The following is an 18,300-nucleotide window of genomic DNA, read 5'->3' as shown; positions in this document are numbered from 1 at the left end:
TGTTGCACAATGAACATGTAAAGCGAGGGCACTCAGGATAAGCCCAGAAGACTTGGGTCAGCCCCACATTGATTGGTGAATTATTTTATGCAGTTTTTGTCAGGCATAGGTTAGTCATGATTCGATCTAACTTGCTTTTCCTCGTTTCAGCCTAGGCTGTGCTCTGAACCAGAAAGGATTCCACGTGATTCTCTTTGACATCAAAAGCCCTGCTCATCCCATGCCAGAGGGAGTCAAGTTTATACACGGAGACATTCGCCACCTCTGTGATGTGGAGAAAGCCTTCCAGGATGTGGACATTGCATGTGTGTTCCATATCGCCTCTTACGGCATGTCGGGGCGGGAGCAGCTGAATCGAAGCCTGATTGAAGAAGTCAACGTCGGGGGCACAGACCACATCCTCCAGGTTTGCAGGAGGAGAGGGGTGCCAAGGTTAGTTTACACTAGCACTTTCAATGTCATCTTTGGAGGTCAAGTTATCAGAAATGGAGATGAATCTCTGCCTTACCTACCTCTTCACCTCCATCCTGATCACTACTCTCGGACCAAATCTATTGCAGAAAAGAAAGTGCTGGAGGCCAACGGTGCTACCCTGGTGAGAAGTGATGGTGTCTTGAGAACCTGTGCTCTGAGGCCGGCTGGCATCTACGGGCCTGGAGAACAAAGGCACCTTCCCAGGATAGTGAGCTACATTGAGAGGGGTCTCTTCAAGTTTGTGTATGGGGATCCTGGGAGCCTGGTTGAATTTGTCCACGTGGATAACTTGGTCCAGGCTCACATTCTGGCCTCAGAGGCCCTGACAGCTGCCAAGGGCCACGTGGCCTCTGGGCAGCCCTACTTCATTTCGGACGGCAGACCCGTGAACAACTTTGAGTTCCTCCGGCCTCTGGTTGAGGGCCTGGGCTACAGGTTCCCATCCATCCGCCTGCCCTTGACCCTCATCTACTGTTTTGCTTTCCTGACAGAAATGGCTCACTTCCTTTTTGGTCGGGTCTACAACTTCCAGCCCTTCCTCACCCGCACAGAAGTTTACAAAACTGGCGTCACACATTACTTTAGTCTAGAGAAGGCCAAGAAGGAGCTGGGTTATGAGGCTCAGCCATTTGACCTCCAGGAAGTAGTCGACTGGTTTAAAGCACATGGCCACGGCAGAAGTCCTGGGGATCATGCCTCCGGGTGTCTTGTTTGGGATGGGCTGACGGTCTTCCTCTTGGTCATAGTGGTTCTCATATGGCTGCCTTCTCCTGTGGCTCGATCACTCTGAAGGAGCTAGAAACATGGATCGGATCACACTTGTTGAGATGGTTTTCAAGAAACACAGTATTAAATAATGTATCTCTATCTAAATAAATCTACATCAATATCTAGATAGATAGATACAAATGGATACCTGGTAGCAAATCTTGGCTCCTCAAATTGCTACTTAATAGATTCTTGGAAGGGCACTTGGGTGATTTAGTCGACTCTTGATCTGGGCTCAGGTGATCTCACGGTTTGTGAGCTCGAGTGGCAGGGAGATTGCTTGGGATTCTCTTTCTCCTTCTCTCCCCCCCACACCCCACCTCAAAATGAATCAATAAACTTAAAAAAAAAAAAAAAGAAAAGAACAGATTCTTGGATGAAGTCTTCATTTCTTACCTTCTTGCACCAAACAAACCATGATAGGAGAAAAAAAGAAGCAAAGATCAGTTTGAGATGCGGTTTCTTGTGTCTTCCTCGTTTTGATGGGTACAGTAGAAGTCGTTTTGGAGCCACAGAGCGAGATGAGGAAAATTGGAAATGTCTTGAGTTTCTCAGAAGTCAAAAATGTACTTACTTCTGTCCTCTACTATCTCTATCCAGTTACAGTAGACTAAAATGTGCACTGATACGGGAGTGGCAAAACACTAACAGGCTTGAAAATGTGTGAAAACCACCAAATTGGGTCAGATCCCTACAGACCAGCCCTCTGAGGAGGTGGAAGCTTTTGAGAGACACTATATTAGCCATTCATTCCTGTAGTTTTTAGGAATTACTCTTTGCCCTTTATGATATAAGGGCGTTACACCTGTGTGATCACATGGTAAGGTTTGATTTTTAAACAAATAGAACTGTGTCTTACCTCATAGGATTCTTTTGAGAATTAAATTAGACAAGACATATCAAGTGCCACTCAACACACACAAGTCTTTATTTTAATTAATATCGTTGCCGTACATTCCTGATACGAACCCTTACGAGGGTTTTCTTCCTCAGGGGAGTTCTGTTCAGAGGTGTTAGTGTTCTGTTAGTGCTATCGCTCTAACCTTTCTGGAATGTCTTTGGGGTAAGCCCCTCAGAGTCTGTAACCGGCACGTTTGCATATGCTCAGTGTTTGTAAAGTTTTGGTCTCTGAGCATAGAGTAACATTTAGGAAATGGCTAAAAATCCGATTAAGGAAGATGGTCAAGGGAATGCTGCTATTTGTAATTTAAAAATGAAACATAACTCTGAACTAATAGACTGCTTTTCTTCCGGGAAGAGGTTTTTGTTCTTCCAATGAACAGCTTCCAATGAGGAATGTTTTGAAGGGTGTCATTACCCTCCAGCCACTCCTGAGGACTGCTGTGTAAGACATTCAGTTTGTACAGTTGCATAGGAACCAACGTGGAAAGAAGACAGAGGATCTTCACCCATTCCACAATTCCAGTTTCAGAAAAGCCAGTATTAAAGCATAAGGCAGATAGATTGCTGCGGAAGGTGACATTCGAGCTGTTTTGAGATTATTTGTAGAAAGAAGGTGCCAGGTGAATAGTCCCTGGTTAATGCTGCCTGGATCTTTTGGAGAAAAGCACTCAACCTGACACCAGGAGACCTGCAACCATGAATAGTTTGTGTAGCCTTAACCAAGCGATTGAAGCCTGTTTCCCTATTTGGGAATGACCCGTGTCTGCCTTTTCTACAAACCCACCCACCCACCCTCCTCACACGGGTGGTTGTGAGCGTAAAATGAGATGTCGTGAGAGTACTTTCATAGGTAAAGCATAAATAGGAGGTGGTGGTGAGCATTTTTGGTAGAAGGTTTTCGGAGTCTTTTTCTATCTTAAGAAGCTTTTGCTTTAGTCTGGAGTTCGCTTGTATGAGCACCTCGGCAAGTCCAGCAGTCCAGGTGCTGCACGGCGGGCTCCCCTGCTCACGTACAGCCCACTAATGGTATGACGTGTCCGCACGAGAAGGCCACTGAAAGAGTGGATAAGTTCAGCAAGACATCTCCGCAGTGTCCTTGAGAGGCATCGCAGACTTGCAGAACATGTTTTCAACGAGGTCCTGGAGAACAATGATAGATACTTAGTTTTCTCGCACCAAGTAGACTGAGTGTAGTGGGGGTTTTCTTGTTTTCCACACGAAACTAAGGATGGCTATTCGGGCCTTGTTGTCATCCGGGGAAGAGACATTCGGCTGTCCCTCACCACTTACACCCATGTCCACTGTCTGCTTGAGACAAGAGTTCATCTACCGTTCATGATCTCACTCTTGGTCTTTCTCCTTGTATTAATGATCTGTTGCATTACCCTAAGACATGCTACAAATTACACTAAGGTGTATCATGTTAACACAGTACCCCCAAGACATATCTTAAAACAACAAACATCACCTCCTGGCTTCTACGGGTCAGGTATTTTGGTGCGGCTTAACTGCGTCGGTTTGCTTGGAGTCCCTCATGAGGGTCATCCCATGGTATCTGGCACGACAGTCCTCTGGAAGCCTGAAGCTGGAGGGTCCCCCCAGGATGGCTCACCCACACTACCATTGGCAGGAGGCTCAATGCCTCACCATGCGGGCACCTCCGTAGGCTTGCTTGAACGTCTTCACGACATGGTAGCTGGTTTTCCCCAGAGCAGGTGATCCAGGAGAGCAGGGTGGAAGCTGCAATGGCTTTTACGGCTTATCCTCAAACACCACACGCTGGGACTCCACAGTATACTGGTTACACAGGTCAGTCTAATTCAGTGTGGAGAGAAAGGAAGTACCCAAAGGTGTGGATACCAGAAGGTGGGGAATGTTGGGGGCCAGCTTGGAGGCTGGGCTCTTGGTTCCATCCTCTGAGTCATTTTTCCTTTCAGTGAAAGGTAGCCCGTGTAGATAGACAGTTAACACGTTCTCAGCCCGTTACCACCCAGTAGAATTTGGGGGATATAAAGCCCTCTTTACATATTGTAGTGTATCTCTTTCAGTCCAAGCTGATAATGTTAATGCAAATATAATTATTTTTGAACTCTGTGTGTCTCCTCTGAGTCTTACTCCAGTTCACTCCATTAGGCAAAAGCCACACCCACATATTTCTTGGAGATAAGTCCTTTGCCTTGGGCTGCTGCTCAGACTGCTGAGGGACAATAACCCCTATTATTTGAACAACTTTTTTAGGGACCACCTTAGGTCTCTCTGAAGTCTTAAAAGGTTTTGTAGCCACAACCTCAGTCGTGCACGGTCATTTCCACGATACTGCATTGGCTACCCAGGTTAGCGCTATCCCATGTGGGAGGCTACACAGCACATAAAGACCAAGGGGTGGGGAATCATGGGGTCCATGTTGGAGCCTGCTACCACACTCCTATATGTCTCATTGGTTTCCTTTATCCTCTCCTCCACACTGGTTGTAAGTGGAATATTTCTTCAGTGCTCAGTCCTAGACCCTCTTCTAATACCATACTTTCTCTCCCTAAGTGATCTTGTCCAAGCCCCTGGCTTTCATTTCCATCTCTGTGCCAAACAGAGACCACTAAATAGAGTTCCAGCCCAGACCATTCTGAGCTCCAGACCCATCTATCCAAGTACCTCTGCTTCTCTGCCTGGATACATCACACACACTCTCAGTGTGCATATCCAAGATGAATTCCCAGTCCCTCCAAATTCTTCCAGGGTTTCTTTCTTAGTAAATGTTACCAAGACCCATTGAGTTTCTTATGCCAGAAAGCTGGGATACTCTTTGATCCCTGCCTCCCCTTAACTTGACACACCTGACCCACCTTGAAGCCCATCGATTTTAACTTCTACTCCTGCCTCAAAGTTGTGCAATGAACAGGTGTTACCTCTCTCCCCTGGGTTCCAATAATATCCCCTTTTCTCTTCCACTACATCCCCTCCTGCCTCCCTTCGACCCATTCTCCACAAGTGGACTGATCCTATAAAGATGTAAATCTATGTCAGGGCACCTGGGTGGCTCAGTCGGTGAAACGTCCAACTCTTGATCTTGGCTCAGGTGGCTCGAGCCCTACATCGGGCTCTGCACTGACAGTGTGGAGCCTGCTTGGGATTCTCTCTCTCCCTATCTCTCTGCCCCTCCCTTGCTCTCTCCCTTTCTCTAAATAAATAAAATAAACTTAAAAAAAAAAACAAGATGTAAATCTATTCACTTCCCTGCTCAAAACTCTCCTTAGGTTTAGGCTGAAAATCCTTAGTGTGAGCCCAAGGCTTTGCCGGCTCCGGTCCCTGCTTCCTGCTTCAAGGTCATCTCCCAGCATACTCCCTTCTCTGCCCAAGCTGTACCAGCTTCTTGCCTGTTCCGGGGTTCCAAGCTTCTCACACCCCTCCCCCACTGTGGGTCTACTGTTTATTTCATGTCTCAGCTTCAAGTCTCTTCTTCCGGTGGCCTCCTTCCGTGATCCCAACAGTTGAGATGTGGTCTTCCTGCTACAAACTCCTACAGCAGTTGCCTGTCTTTCACAGCCTTTATCACAATTCTGTCTTGCGCCTGGAAACTCCGTGAGGGCAGGAGCTTTGTCTTACTGCTGTGTCCCTCACGCCTTGCACGAAACAGGAGTTCAAGCAATATTTGTGACTGAGCGCTGTTTTTCCCTCTAAGAGTGAACACTCCTTTCTGGCGCGTACATTAGTGTTTCTGATCTGTCGACCTAGTAAGTAACGAGGCCAGGCCGCCTGTGGGCAGAGCGGAAAGTCATTTGTGTTCCTTCCACGTCTCAGCTGAAAACTGACCACTTTAAAGAACCCGGGCCTGTTTTCTGAAAGGCAGCTTTCATCCTTTCTAAGGTCAGGGGACACCGCAGTCAAGGAATTCCATTAGTTCATGGTTCCCAGCTGCCCTCACCTTCCCTCAGCTGTGGATCGAATCCCCAAACCCGCATAAACTCCGGAGCAGTGTTTCTCTTTGTGTACACGGGTCTGCTTCTAGACACCCGGGCATTCGCCACCCCACTGGGGTGGGCCACCCTAAGCGCTGCTTCCCAGGGCTAGGTGGGTGGTTATCTGCGAGCCTGTTTTGGCGGTGGGGGTGGGGGGGGGGGTCACACCATGTGACACAGAGCGCCACAGTGGAAACCAAAGGTAATGCAAAACTGCCTACATCTGCAAAAAAGGAAGAAGAGCCTGTTGAAATACTTGCTTTCATAGGTGCTGTTCTAATCACGGATGTCAGAGGGTGCCATGTTATGAATAGCACGGTCCTGAGGGCCAGATGACTAATGCTGGCACCAGATGACCCAGGCTATTGTATTTCTTGAGTCTACAGAGGAGGCCTAGGGGTTTACTTTCCTAAGTCACCTCACACAGTGACTATAAGAAAGCCAGTACCGTTCTGCTGTAGATTGATTTACCGACAATTGTTGGGGCACCTCCTACCTTGTATCGCTTTCCGAATCCCCTAGCCTGACAAGCCGGCGTAATTCTACTTCTGGCTCCCACCCAGTTGTGCACTCTGGGGTTAATGGTCCCCGTGTGAGCCGGCCTCGGCAGCCGGCACCAAGCACTTCGTGTCTTATTAAAATTGTTCCCGTTTGGGGCCCTGATTGGCTCGGTCGGTTAAGCATCCAACTTCGGCTCAGGTCATGATCTCACAGTTCGTGAGTTCGAGCCCTGTGTTGGTCTCTGTGCTGACAGCTCGGAGCTTGGAGCCTGCTTCAGGTTCTGTGTCTCCCTCTCTCTCTGCTCCTCCCCCACTTGTGCTTGGTCTCTCTCTCTCTCTCTCTCAAAAGTAAATAAACACTAAAAAAAAAAAAATTAAGAATCTTCTGAGCTTTCAATTTCCTCAACTGAGAATCAGAGAGATCACAACAGTGAGATTTTACACTGTTGGGATTTAGACAAAGCCCAAGAGACAGGTGAGCTACTGTATTTCCTTGAGTATAGGATGCCCCTGGCAAGGTGCTTGGTGAACCTGTACCCCGAGAAAGCACGAATCCCTCACCCCTAGGACACAGTGCTTGCTTATCATTCAGTGGTTTGTTTGTTTGGTTTTGGTTTTACTATATTCTGTAATTAAGGTTTTTTTTAATTTTAATTCCAGTATAGTTAACACTCAGTGTTATATTATTTTCACGAGTCCGATATAGTGATTCAGCAATTCTATCCATCACTCCGTGCTTATCACGACAGGTGCATCATCTGTTTCCCCCCTGATCCCCACCCACCTCCCCTCTGGTCACCATCCCTATGTTCTCTAGAGTTAAAAGTCTGTGTTTTGGGGGCGCCCGGGTGGCTCAGTCGGTTAAGTGTTCGACTTCAGCTCAGGTCCTGATTTTGCGGTTTGTGAGTTTGAGCCCCGTGGTGTTGGGCTCTGCGCTGACAGCTCAGAGCCTGGAGCCTGCTTCAGGATCTGTGTCTCCCCTCTCTCTGCCCCTCCCTTGCATGTGCTTGTGCGCTCTCTCTCTCACAAAAGTAAATAAACATTAAAAATAAAATAAACAGTCCCTGTTTGCTAGCATCCCTTACTTTGGAGAATGACGCCCACTCCCCTTTTTTTTTTTTTTTTTTTTTATTTTTAACGTTTTTTTTTTTTATTTATTTTTTTGGGACAGAGAGAGACAGAGCATGAACGGGGGAGGGGCAGAGAGAGAGGGAGACACAGAATCGGAAACAGGCTCCAGGCTCCGAGCCATCAGCCCAGAGCCTGACGCGGGGCTCGAACTCACGGACCGCGAGATCGTGACCTGGCTGAAGTCGGACGCTTAACCGACTGCGCCACCCAGGCGCCCCGCCCACTCCCCTTTTTGATGAGAAACCCATCCCCAGCCCTCCAAGGCGCTGACCTCCTCCCCAAGACCTGACCAATCAAAAGGCCGCCATCCTTTTGCCCACAGTCATTGGTCAAAGTGGGCCAATTAGCATCCTGTCTTCAACTTTTCTCCTCGAGCTCCTCCCGGAAATTCTTCTGCTAGGGTTGCTTCAGCTGCGGGTCTGGCTCTTGAGCTGCTGAGGCCTCTCCCACCCCGAAGCACAGACTGAGCTCTGATGATATTGCTTGGGCTCCTGGCTCCCGCTGTCAGTTAGGTACAGCAGAGCCCAGAAATGGAGAAAGAGAAGTCCTGGATCATCATGTCGTGTGAGTCTCAGTACATTTTCTTCTCTTAAAGCTTTTCTGAGTTGGGTTTTTTCTCCATGCATTGGAAAGGTCTTGGCACAGGTGAATACACTCTCTGGTGTCCAAAGGCGCTCACTGTCCACTCACCTGCGTGCCTTCTGCCTTATGGGGCAGATGATGGTGAGGGGAGCATGCTTTTAAAAAGCCCCCAGAGAACTGAACATTGGCTGGAGCTCTTCTTCCAAAGTCCGACTGATGTCCTTTCATAGAATCCTGCCCATCTGGGCTGGACTCATCTTTAGGACTTTCTTGTTGTGTAAGAAGATTGTTTGACAAAGTGATGTGTTTCCCAGAACTTGGCGTCCCGTGAGGGTAGGGACCACGTGCTGTCAAGTTCTTTTTTTTTTTTTTATGTTTGTTTACTTTTGAGAAAAAGAGCACGGGCATGAGTGGGGGAGGGGCAGAGAGGGAGATGCAGAATCTGAAGCAGGCTCTAGGCTCTGAGCTGTCAGCACAGAGCCTGACTTGGGGCTCGAACTCACGGACTGTGAGATCATGACCTGAGCCCAAGTCGGATGCTTAACCCACTGAGCCCCCCAGGCGCCCCTGTGTTGTCAACCTCTTATCCAGAGCAGACCGCACAGCCCCTTCACTTGCCCAGTAAATGCTTATTGATTGGCTGAATGCATTTATCAGCCCAGTGACCTCATTTGAGGTGACAACTGTGCTACACCAGTCGTCCCTTGTAAACCTGTGGCCCCCAGCCCTCCCCGAAAAGAACACGGGAGGCCCAAGTTAAAAACACACATGCCAGGATTCAATGCAGGATTATTAAGTGCAGCCCTCATGGGCTGTATCAGAGCCCCAGATTTATTTCAGGTGCTCTCATCAGCAAGGTAACTGTGTGAGGGGATCGTCATCACTTCGCTGTGTGTGTGTATGTAAAATCCTCGATTTTGGAACTCTGTTGTGTATTCTTTGATAAAAATGACACGCAGACTTGGAACCCCTCCCAGGGGGGCTGGGAATCGGCAGTCCCGGTGTTTCTGGTCTTCCCACAGGAGGTAAAAAATGCTGCCTGACACCAAGCATGTGCTCCCTTCCCAAGATGCTAAGTGAGAGGCTCCCGAATCCTCTGTGTTCTTCCCCTTCCAGTGCTCAGCCCCAGCCCGGGCTCAGCACACCTCTGCTGAGTTCATCAAGGAGATGGGAGTCACAGAACGTCTTTAGATTCAGGTGACCTCCCTCCACCCACTTTCTGCAGGCACAGGTGTTGTTTGTTGACAGACAAGTGGTGCCACATCTCAGCGCTGACTTGAGCCCACCTGGAACCTGCTTCTTTTGGCCAAAGGGCTTGTTTTGTAACCCGTGTGGTTGGGCCTGGTTACCTGATCTTTCAGCACAAAACAGCCGTTTGCTATTGAAAATCTAACCAGAAATGGAGTCATTCAGATCGTGGCTTTTCTTTTCTTTTCTTTTCTTTTCTTTTCTTTTCTTTTCTTTTCTTTTCTTTTCTTTTCTTTTCTTTTCTTTTCTTTTCTTTTCTTTTTTTTCTTTCTTTCGAAGGTTTTATATTTAAGCAGTCTCTACACCCATCATGGGGCTTGGCTCACAACCGTGAAATCAAGAGTCACACTCCACCAACTGAGCCAGCCAGGCGCCCCCAGACCATGGCATTTCTAAGCTGTCCAAGTTCATAAGATGTTACCCTTCTGTATTTTAGAACTAGTGCATACCAGGAAAGATAGCTTTGTTACTGGAATCAAGTAATTATGGCTGAGGTAAAATCTAGTTCACTACAAAGAAATTACATGCAGTGAAGTAACCCGGGCAAGTAACTTTCAGCCAACAAGGGGTACTTGTGATAATTTGCAATGCTTATTTTTAACAAGCTGGTTGAAGCATGCAAGTAATTAAATTCTTCATTACTAATATGTAGGACTTTAAAACACTTTTTTAAAAAACTAATTTTATTTATTGTGAGAGAAAGAGAGAAGGAGGGGGGGAGGGCAGAGAGAGAGGAAGACAGAATCCCAAGCAGGCTCCATGCTGTCAGCACCAAACTCCATATGGGGCTTGAACCCACAAACTGCAAGATCATGGCCTGAGCCAAAGTCAAGAGTCAGACGCTTAGCCAACTGAAGCACCCAGGCGCCCCGATATGTAGGATTTTAATCCTGGCAAATATTCTAGATGTCTTTTCCTCCATTCTTCCAGGGGAGTCTTATTACAGACCTAAAAGTGAAATCTTTACTTACTAATACATATTTTTAAATTTTGTTATGAGAATGAGTCATCGCCTGCCCTTAACCATCCCGTGTGCTGGTGTCCTGAGCAGCTAATAGAGGTTTAAAGTGCTGCCGAGCTTTGAAGAGGAGTTGGTTGCTGTGTTGCTGGGGCAGTTACGACACCCCCACTGAGTTGTGGTCAAGTAACTTCCATAGGGGATTGTGCTTTTAGGTGTGCCCAACACTGGGGAAATGATGGGTATTAACCTGCCACCCTTGTTAACTAAGTTACTCAAAGACAGTCCTTCTTAATAGTTCATTGTGATTACTGTTGACCATTTACCTCCTGTAAGGCTCTATGTATTTAACCTCATTTCGTTTTCTCAATGACTTTTGAAAGGAGGTGCGTTTATTAGCTCCCATTCACATGTGAGGTAACGGAGGTTTAGGGAGATGGCGTCTCTCACCCAAGATCTTCCAAAGCCATTCATCCTAGAAGTGGCAAAGCTGGGATTTGAAACAGGTCCGCTTGAATCTGGATACCAAAGTCTTGACTGCCATGTCTGCAGTGGCTTTATTTCAGCATGGCATGTATTCAGGGCTAAGCATCACGCAGACACTATATGCAATTAAAATATGAATTTAGTTGTTGCAAAACCCACTTCACTGTACATAGGGATTTGTGCTGCACCAGCTTGTATTAAGTTACATCAACAAGCAAAGCATTATTTCACCCTATTAATGCAAGTGTGGTGGGGCTGGGTGTATATGTGTGTGGGAGGGTAAGTTAAGGAGGATGGCAAATTAGAGCTGTAATAACTTTTATAGAACATCTTCCAAGGATAGTTGATTTGTTTTTGTACCTAATCGTATCCTGGCATGGGTACTCCTGCAATGTGCTAATCTCCTCTCCCCGAACCGATGTCTTGGGAGCAGAGCCCAAGTATTACCCTCTGCTGATTGACATTTGCCTCTCCTGCAGTCTCTTACATCATTCTGGGTACAGAGCAGGAGCCAAATAACAACCTGCCAAAGTTAGGAAAATGCAAAGTCCAACTTGTTGAGCTACCCTTTGGTGTTTAAATTCTCCCAAAGAAAGGTGAACTGTTTTCACAGCCCTTTGGAGTGGAGGTTTCTCTAAGCCCTGGGAAGATCTTAGACTGTTGGCCCAAGCGGAAAATAATTATCTGGAGGCGGATGTTCATGGTCCCTCAATGCTCAAGGGACCTATGCGTTCACGTGCGCTGCCTTAGGTGGGATCAGCCTTTTATTCGCAGCGTGACTTTGAACTGATGTGCCGCTCCTCTGCAAAGCGGCGAGAAAGCCTTCCCTACTCACAGAGCAGCTTGTGTCCATGAAGTGGCACGGAGGCACTTGTGTAACCTGCAAAGCACTGTGCACATAGATGCTTAATTAATAGCTATTCTGCTGGGGGAGGCAGCTGGTGGTGTGCAGGAACAGATACAAAGTGCTGGTTGAGTCGGAGGCATTCGCGCGTAATGCTCAGTAAGTAATTAGCCAGGCAGGACCGGGGTGTGAATGAAAGCTGCATGTTCAGATAAGGAAGGTAGGAGTGAAAATGTTTCATTGATTCCCGCCTAATTAACCTGTGCCAGTTTGTTTACTGTGGCTTTAAACGCTTCAATCCAGTGACCTTTTGAGCTCTAACGTTTGGAGGCTTTTTTTTTTGAAGCTGGAGAGGAGATTACACTATGCTAGAGAAAAAATGGTAGTCTGTTGCCTGTCCGCTTTACATTTCGTTTTATTTATTTATTTATTTATTTATTTATTTCTCAAGTTAATTAACCTTTTGTTGTATTTAAACAGACACAATGGTGTCTGCAGGCCGAAAAGCCAACTCAAAATGGGTATCGATCAACCTCTTTATACCCTCGGGATACCACTTTTTAGTTTTAAACGTAACTGCACAAATAATGCATCAATGCATTTTCCTTGTAAAAATTCAAAACACTGCAGGTAAAGGCAAAGAACCCTTTTACCAACGTACCCCAGATTCTGTATGTGTGTAGATTTGTGTGGGAAATAGGGCTCTGGTATTCATTTTTCTCCATACTGTGGTCTTGTAGCCGGATTGTCGCACAGAGAGTCCTGACACCGAGGCTTTTACTTCCAGGAAGTAACTTCATCTGTGCCGGCCCTGCTCAGTTGGGTTCGTACCCAAGGAACGGAGCCTTGAACACCATGTGGCATAGTTTTTTTTTTTTTTTATAATACCTGTTTTCTATTTCTTTGTCTCCCATATATGGTAACACACAAACATGCCGTCTGATTAAGTGGTCTCATGTTGCAAGGTCCTGAGAGATGTCGTCATGTAGAAGTATAGCCAGGCTGCCTTGAGGTGGGTTTTTTTTCCCCCCGTCTCGTTAGGGAGGGGACCCTACCACAGTCTCATGCCCCAAATTTCCTTCGGTTATTCGTGTTTCGTATGAAATAGTATACATTCCTTATTTCCTGACATAGGTGTGCTAGCATATTATAAGATAACTACATGTCACAGTTTGGCCAGGACAGCTCCAAATTTATGCCTGTAGTCTTATCCTCATTTTTAATAGTGCCCTCTTTCACTTTCAAATATGTCCCATTTTGTACAATAAATGAAAAGGTCACTCTGTATATGATATTAAAATCATATAAAGGATTAAGTATTTCCCCCATAATATAGGTATTAGAAGTTACTATGAAGTGGTTTTAAAGGGAAAAAAATCATTTTGCACACATATAGTAGAATCTGGTCAGAAATCCTAAATTCTGAGTATGCAGCAATATTCTGCCAATCTTGAGAAATACTAGTATAAAATTACCTGGCTGGAGGAAATTTTATGTATATGTGTTTGTCAGTGATCCTTTGATATAGCTAGCTGCAAAACACATATACTGGTGGAAGAGAAGGTAATCTGACATGTGGGAGTATAAAAGCTAACGCTGGCACTGTATTTCACTGAGTACTGGGAATTAAAACAGACAGCCATGATGTAAAGTCTATTTGAAGGAATTCCTCTACACTACAGGCAAAATAAAGCGCATCTCAGTAAAATTGGTCAAGTCAGGGGGCGCCTGAGTGGCTCATTTGGTTGAGCGTCGAACTTTAGCTCAGGTCATGATCTCGCGGTTTGTGAGTTTGAGCCCCGCGTCGGGCTCTGTGCTGACAGCTCAGAGCTTAGAGCCTGCTTCGGATTCTGTGTCTCTCTTTCTCTCTCTGCCCCTTCCCCACTCTCTCTCTTTCTGTCTTTCTCTGTCTCAAAAATAAATAAACGTTAAAAATATTTTTAAAAATTGGTCATGTAGCAAACAATAATACGTTTGAAAAAATTCCTCTGCCAGTAGCCTTTGTGCATGTAGAAAAATAAGTATTTCAGTAAATATTGGTACAAATTATGCAGCCCAGTGATACACTTGAAAAAATTCCAGTATCAACCTATCAACCTTGGGAATGCAGTAAAACAAACTATTTTGCAAAATACTCTAGGATTCAAGCAACAAGGAAAACACTTCAGTGAATTCAACTGGAACTTGGTATTTCAGTAAATAGAACAACATGATTCCAAAAACGCCTGTGAAATGTATTGTTTTACTCTTCATTTTCTCAAAACCTGAAAAGCCATCTGCACTGCCTGACTATAGGTAATTCTCATTGTTGGCCCATCACTACATTAGTAGAAGGGTCAATAATACCTTCAAACGATGCATTGTCCTTCTTGATATGATGGTTATTACATCAACGATGCCACCATCGCAGACTCGGGACATAAGCCAAGTCCTGCTCGGGCCAGTGCCGTAGGGATGGAAGTGTTCAGAGCAGATGGAAAGGCTGCCCCAGCCTCTCCCCAGGTGCGGGAAGGGCTCTTGGTCTCTCTCTCATCAGAACTTCACTCCCTACCTGTGCTTGTGCTATATCTACCTCTCCCGCCTCCCTGCCGAAGTCGCCAGCATGACTCATAGGGAGAGGTATGGGAGCTGGGAGGTCAAACACCGAGATTGCCTTTCTGCGCCCCACCCTGGGCACACACTTTGGGCTGTAACCAGGCTCCAAGGGAGAAGCTTCAGCAAATCAGCTTTGCTTTGTTTTACAGACCATTGACATCGATGTAGACTTCTGGATACCATGGTGGCATGGAATGGGTCTTATTTATGACCATCAAATGAAAACGCTATACCTGATTGCTTTCAGGACCGGCACAGCACTCATGGTGCACAAACACTACCCCGCTGCCATAGCCATGGACTTAGTGATACTTACTCAGTTTTCCACGTGGCCAGTTTATCAAACCACACAGCTGTGAATGCTGTTAGACACATCTCCAAATGAGTCTCGACGGTAGACACCCAGAAGTGCAACTGGTAATGTTAATACATTCTACTGGGTCAGACATGCACTTAGCTGCTCATTTCAAAAATTACTTCAGGGGCACCTGGGTGGCTTAGTCAGTTGAACGTCCGACTTCGGCTCGGGTCATGGATCTCACGGTTCGTGGGTTCAAGACTGCTTCGGATACTTTGTCTTCCTCTGTCTCTGACCTTCCCCTGCTCCCCTCTGTGTGTCTCTTTCTCAAAAATAAACATAGAAAAAAATTTTTTTTAACTCAACTCTTCATTTCAGGTCATGATCTTGGAGTTCATGAGATCGAGCCCCCGGCTCTGCACTGACAGCATGGAGCCTGCTTGGGATTCTCTCCTGTGTGCGCTCGCTTCCCCTCTCTCTCTCTCTCTCTCTCTCTCTCTCTCTGTCTCTTTCTCTCTGCCTCTCTCTCTCTCTGCCTCTGTCTCTCTCTGCCTCTGTCTCTCTCTGCCTCTCTCTCTCTCTGCCTCTCCCCTACTCACATGTGCTCTCTTTCTTAAATAAATAAACTTAAAAACCTCAGAGTAGCTGAAAAAACGGGTTGTTTGCTCTCCTGTTGCAGAGTCCAGAAGTCAGCAGGTCTAAGGTGTGACATCAGGGACCAGGTGCCATCTTTCCACGCTGTTAGGCCTTCGTTCTGACAATTCTTGCTGAGAAGGTGCAGTATTTCTAGGTGTCCTTTCAGGCAAGAAGAGAGAAATAAGCGAGGTCAAAGGGAACGCCAGGTGCTTCCGTTCCTCAAAGCCTATGCTGTGGCTTTTTCTCACACCTGCCGGCCAGAACAGATATCGGTAGCTACGCCTGGACTAACCCTGGCAGGTGTGGGAGGCAGGGGGCGGGGATGGCCGGCCCTGAAGTTCATTTGTTTCCTGAAGTGGCTGCACAAATTTACCCTGCCACCAGAGTCCCTAGCTTCCTGACACCATTGCCAGAATTTTCTCACGTCTCAATTTTTGCCACTCTGAGGAGTAAAGAAAAATCGCTCATCACTTTTTTGATTTTACACTTCTGTGATGACTGTTAAAGATAGCATCTTGTCAGGGATTTGTTAGATGGTTGGGTTTTCCAGGGGAATTGCATGGTCCTAGTTTTTCCTCACTTCTCTGTCAGGTTGCTCATCTTTGTATGGGTTTGTGGGATGCATTGGGTGATCTGTTTGACCAGATGAACACGGACAGGTTCTTGAACACTTGTCTTTTTCTTTCCTTTGTCTTCCTTTTGTCCATAGTATTTTTCTTTCTTTTTTAAAAATTTTGTTTATTTTGAGAGAGAGAACACAGGAGGGGCAGAGAGAGAGAGAGAGATAGAGAAAATCCCAAGCAGGCTCTGCACTGTCAGCTTGGAGCCTGATGTAGGGCTCGAACTCATGAACTGTGAGGTTGAACTAGGGAAGAGGTGAACAACATTAGGGAGAGATCAGGAACTTTCAGGGAGGCAGCCTGCAGCTGCAAATAGAGGCGGAAGAAGCTTTGAGGTTTGGAGGGAGAGAAAAAAAAAAAAAGGATAAACACATTCCACACCTGCCTGGGCTATGTTGCATGCATGGAGTCTCACAAACTTTGTGATGAGGTCCCAATAAAAAGGGACAAAATTCCTCAGTGGCTGCCCAGTCGGGACGCCCCCTCACTCTTGAGAGCTTTATACTTTCCCTCAGTAAACTCTATCGCCGTACTCTCTGTTGTCCACAAGATTCATTCTTCGTCTCCGTGAAGGACCAGCGTCCTCCCACCTTCCTGTAACAAGATCATGACCTTAGCCAAAATCAAGAGTCAGATGCTTAATGGACTGCGTGAACCAGGTGCTCCAGTTCCATAGTACTTCTAATTTTGATGTTAAAATGATCCATCTTTTTGGCTGTTTTTTTTTTTTTTTTTTGATAAGTGTTTGTGAAACTCCCAATGTGAAGGGAAAAAAATCATTAAATTTTTTAAATGTTTATTTTTGAGAGAGAGAGCAAGGGGGGACAGGAGAGAGGGAAACACCGAATCCATAGCAGGTTCCAGGCTCTGAGCTGTCAGCACAGAGCCCGACATGGGGCTCAAACTCATGAACCATAAGATCATGACCTGAGCTGAAGTCGGAGGCTTAACTGACTCAGCCACCCAGGCACCCCTCCATGTGACTTTTGAAAGAAGCTTATAAAGTTCTGTGAAAATGCTCCCTTCAGCTTTGTCTTCTCCCACAAACATAGGTGCTCCACTTGGAGCCACCTGCAGCCCTGCCCCTACCCAGGGGCTGCTGACATATATCCTCCCTCCCTGGGTACTCAGAGGGCAGCGGGTGTACCTTCCATTAGATCCGTGAAGACTGGAGTGGGCAGTTGTAAATAAATGCCTGTGGCTTTTGATGTGAACCCTTAAAAAAATCCCAAGTACAAGTGGACCCCTAGGGTTCAAACTCAGGTTGTTCAAAGGTCAACTGTAGTTCTCTGAACCTCCCCCCAGCCTCCGCCCCCCCCCCCCCCATGGCTTGGTCAATATTTGTAAATGTGCTTAAACGAAAGCTGTATTCTCTAGGTGCAAAGTTCAGAATGTTTGTAGGAGCATATGTGTGCACTTGATCAACCTTGTGAACTTGTGTTCAGATCCTCTTTGTCCTTTGTTACCTTGAGCTATAGCGTTCTCAAGAGAGGACTTTTTCTCCCTAACTATAACTGACCTTGCTTTTCCTCCCCTAATCTGCTTTACACTTTTCAGAGCTATGTTGTGAGAAGCATCAAAGTTTTTGTCTATAGCTGTTTGTTGGGGTAGTATTGTTACCATATACAATGTTACTGTTAGTGGTCCCTACCTTGCCCTGTAATTTATCTGATACTAACAAGGCTACTCCAGCTGTGTTTTTTATGAGAATTTGCCTGGTACATCTTTTTATATAACCTTGTTTTTCTTTTCTTGTTTTTGAAAATAAAATCGAAATGAAATGAGAGAATAATATATATTGATGCACAATAAACAAACCTTTTTAAAAATTTTTTGAACAGTGGGGAAGAGTTTTATTCGAGCCCAAGTTAGGACAGCTTCCTGGGATACACAGTCTTCACAAAGAGTATGCTCCAGGGAACATTTGGTGTAGGGTTCTATATGTTTTGTTTGGTTTTACACGAAGAGTTACAAATCATCATGAGGAAGGACATTTCAGAAAGTTACAGACTTTATCTTATGTTTTCAGTGTGTGAAAGGCTGTACCACTTTAATCTTATGGGAACCAGGGAGGTTCGTGTGGGTGGTTTTTTAGCTTTATATTTGGAATGCTTTATTTTTGTTTATTATTATTCTTTAAGGAAGCAGATCTACAACCTGTGCTCTGAGCAGAAATAGAGCCCGTGCTTTGAGGTTTTGCTGAGTCATTTGGACTCTGGTAAATGTTAGAGCACAGCTTCCCTGGGCCCAGGAGCTGGGCTCACAAACGTGAAAAGTTGAAAATTTCCTTTTTCATATAATGGT

At 45.9% G+C, this 18,300-nt stretch overlaps 1 protein-coding gene across 6 annotated transcripts in view; it reads left to right on the top strand.

The window, feature by feature from the left end:
• Positions 1-4,237, top strand: part of SDR42E1 (short chain dehydrogenase/reductase family 42E, member 1) — a 59,510-nt gene extending 55,273 nt beyond the window's left edge. For all 6 annotated transcript variants that reach the window (XM_058706665.1, XM_058706664.1, XM_058706663.1 and 3 more), the window contains one exon: positions 151-4,237. In XM_058706665.1, the coding sequence (XP_058562648.1) occupies positions 151-1,264 (1,114 nt within the window). In that variant the 3' untranslated portion in view covers positions 1,265-4,237. The remainder of the gene's footprint in view (positions 1-150) is intronic.
• Positions 4,238-18,300: the final 14,063 nt, after the last annotated feature.

Source organism: Neofelis nebulosa, chromosome 17 (genome assembly GCF_028018385.1).
Source record: "Neofelis nebulosa isolate mNeoNeb1 chromosome 17, mNeoNeb1.pri, whole genome shotgun sequence".
Classification (NCBI taxonomy): Eukaryota; Metazoa; Chordata; class Mammalia; order Carnivora; family Felidae; genus Neofelis; species Neofelis nebulosa.
Note: the sequence above shows the minus strand (reverse complement) of the source record. Positions and strands in the feature narration are given on the sequence as shown.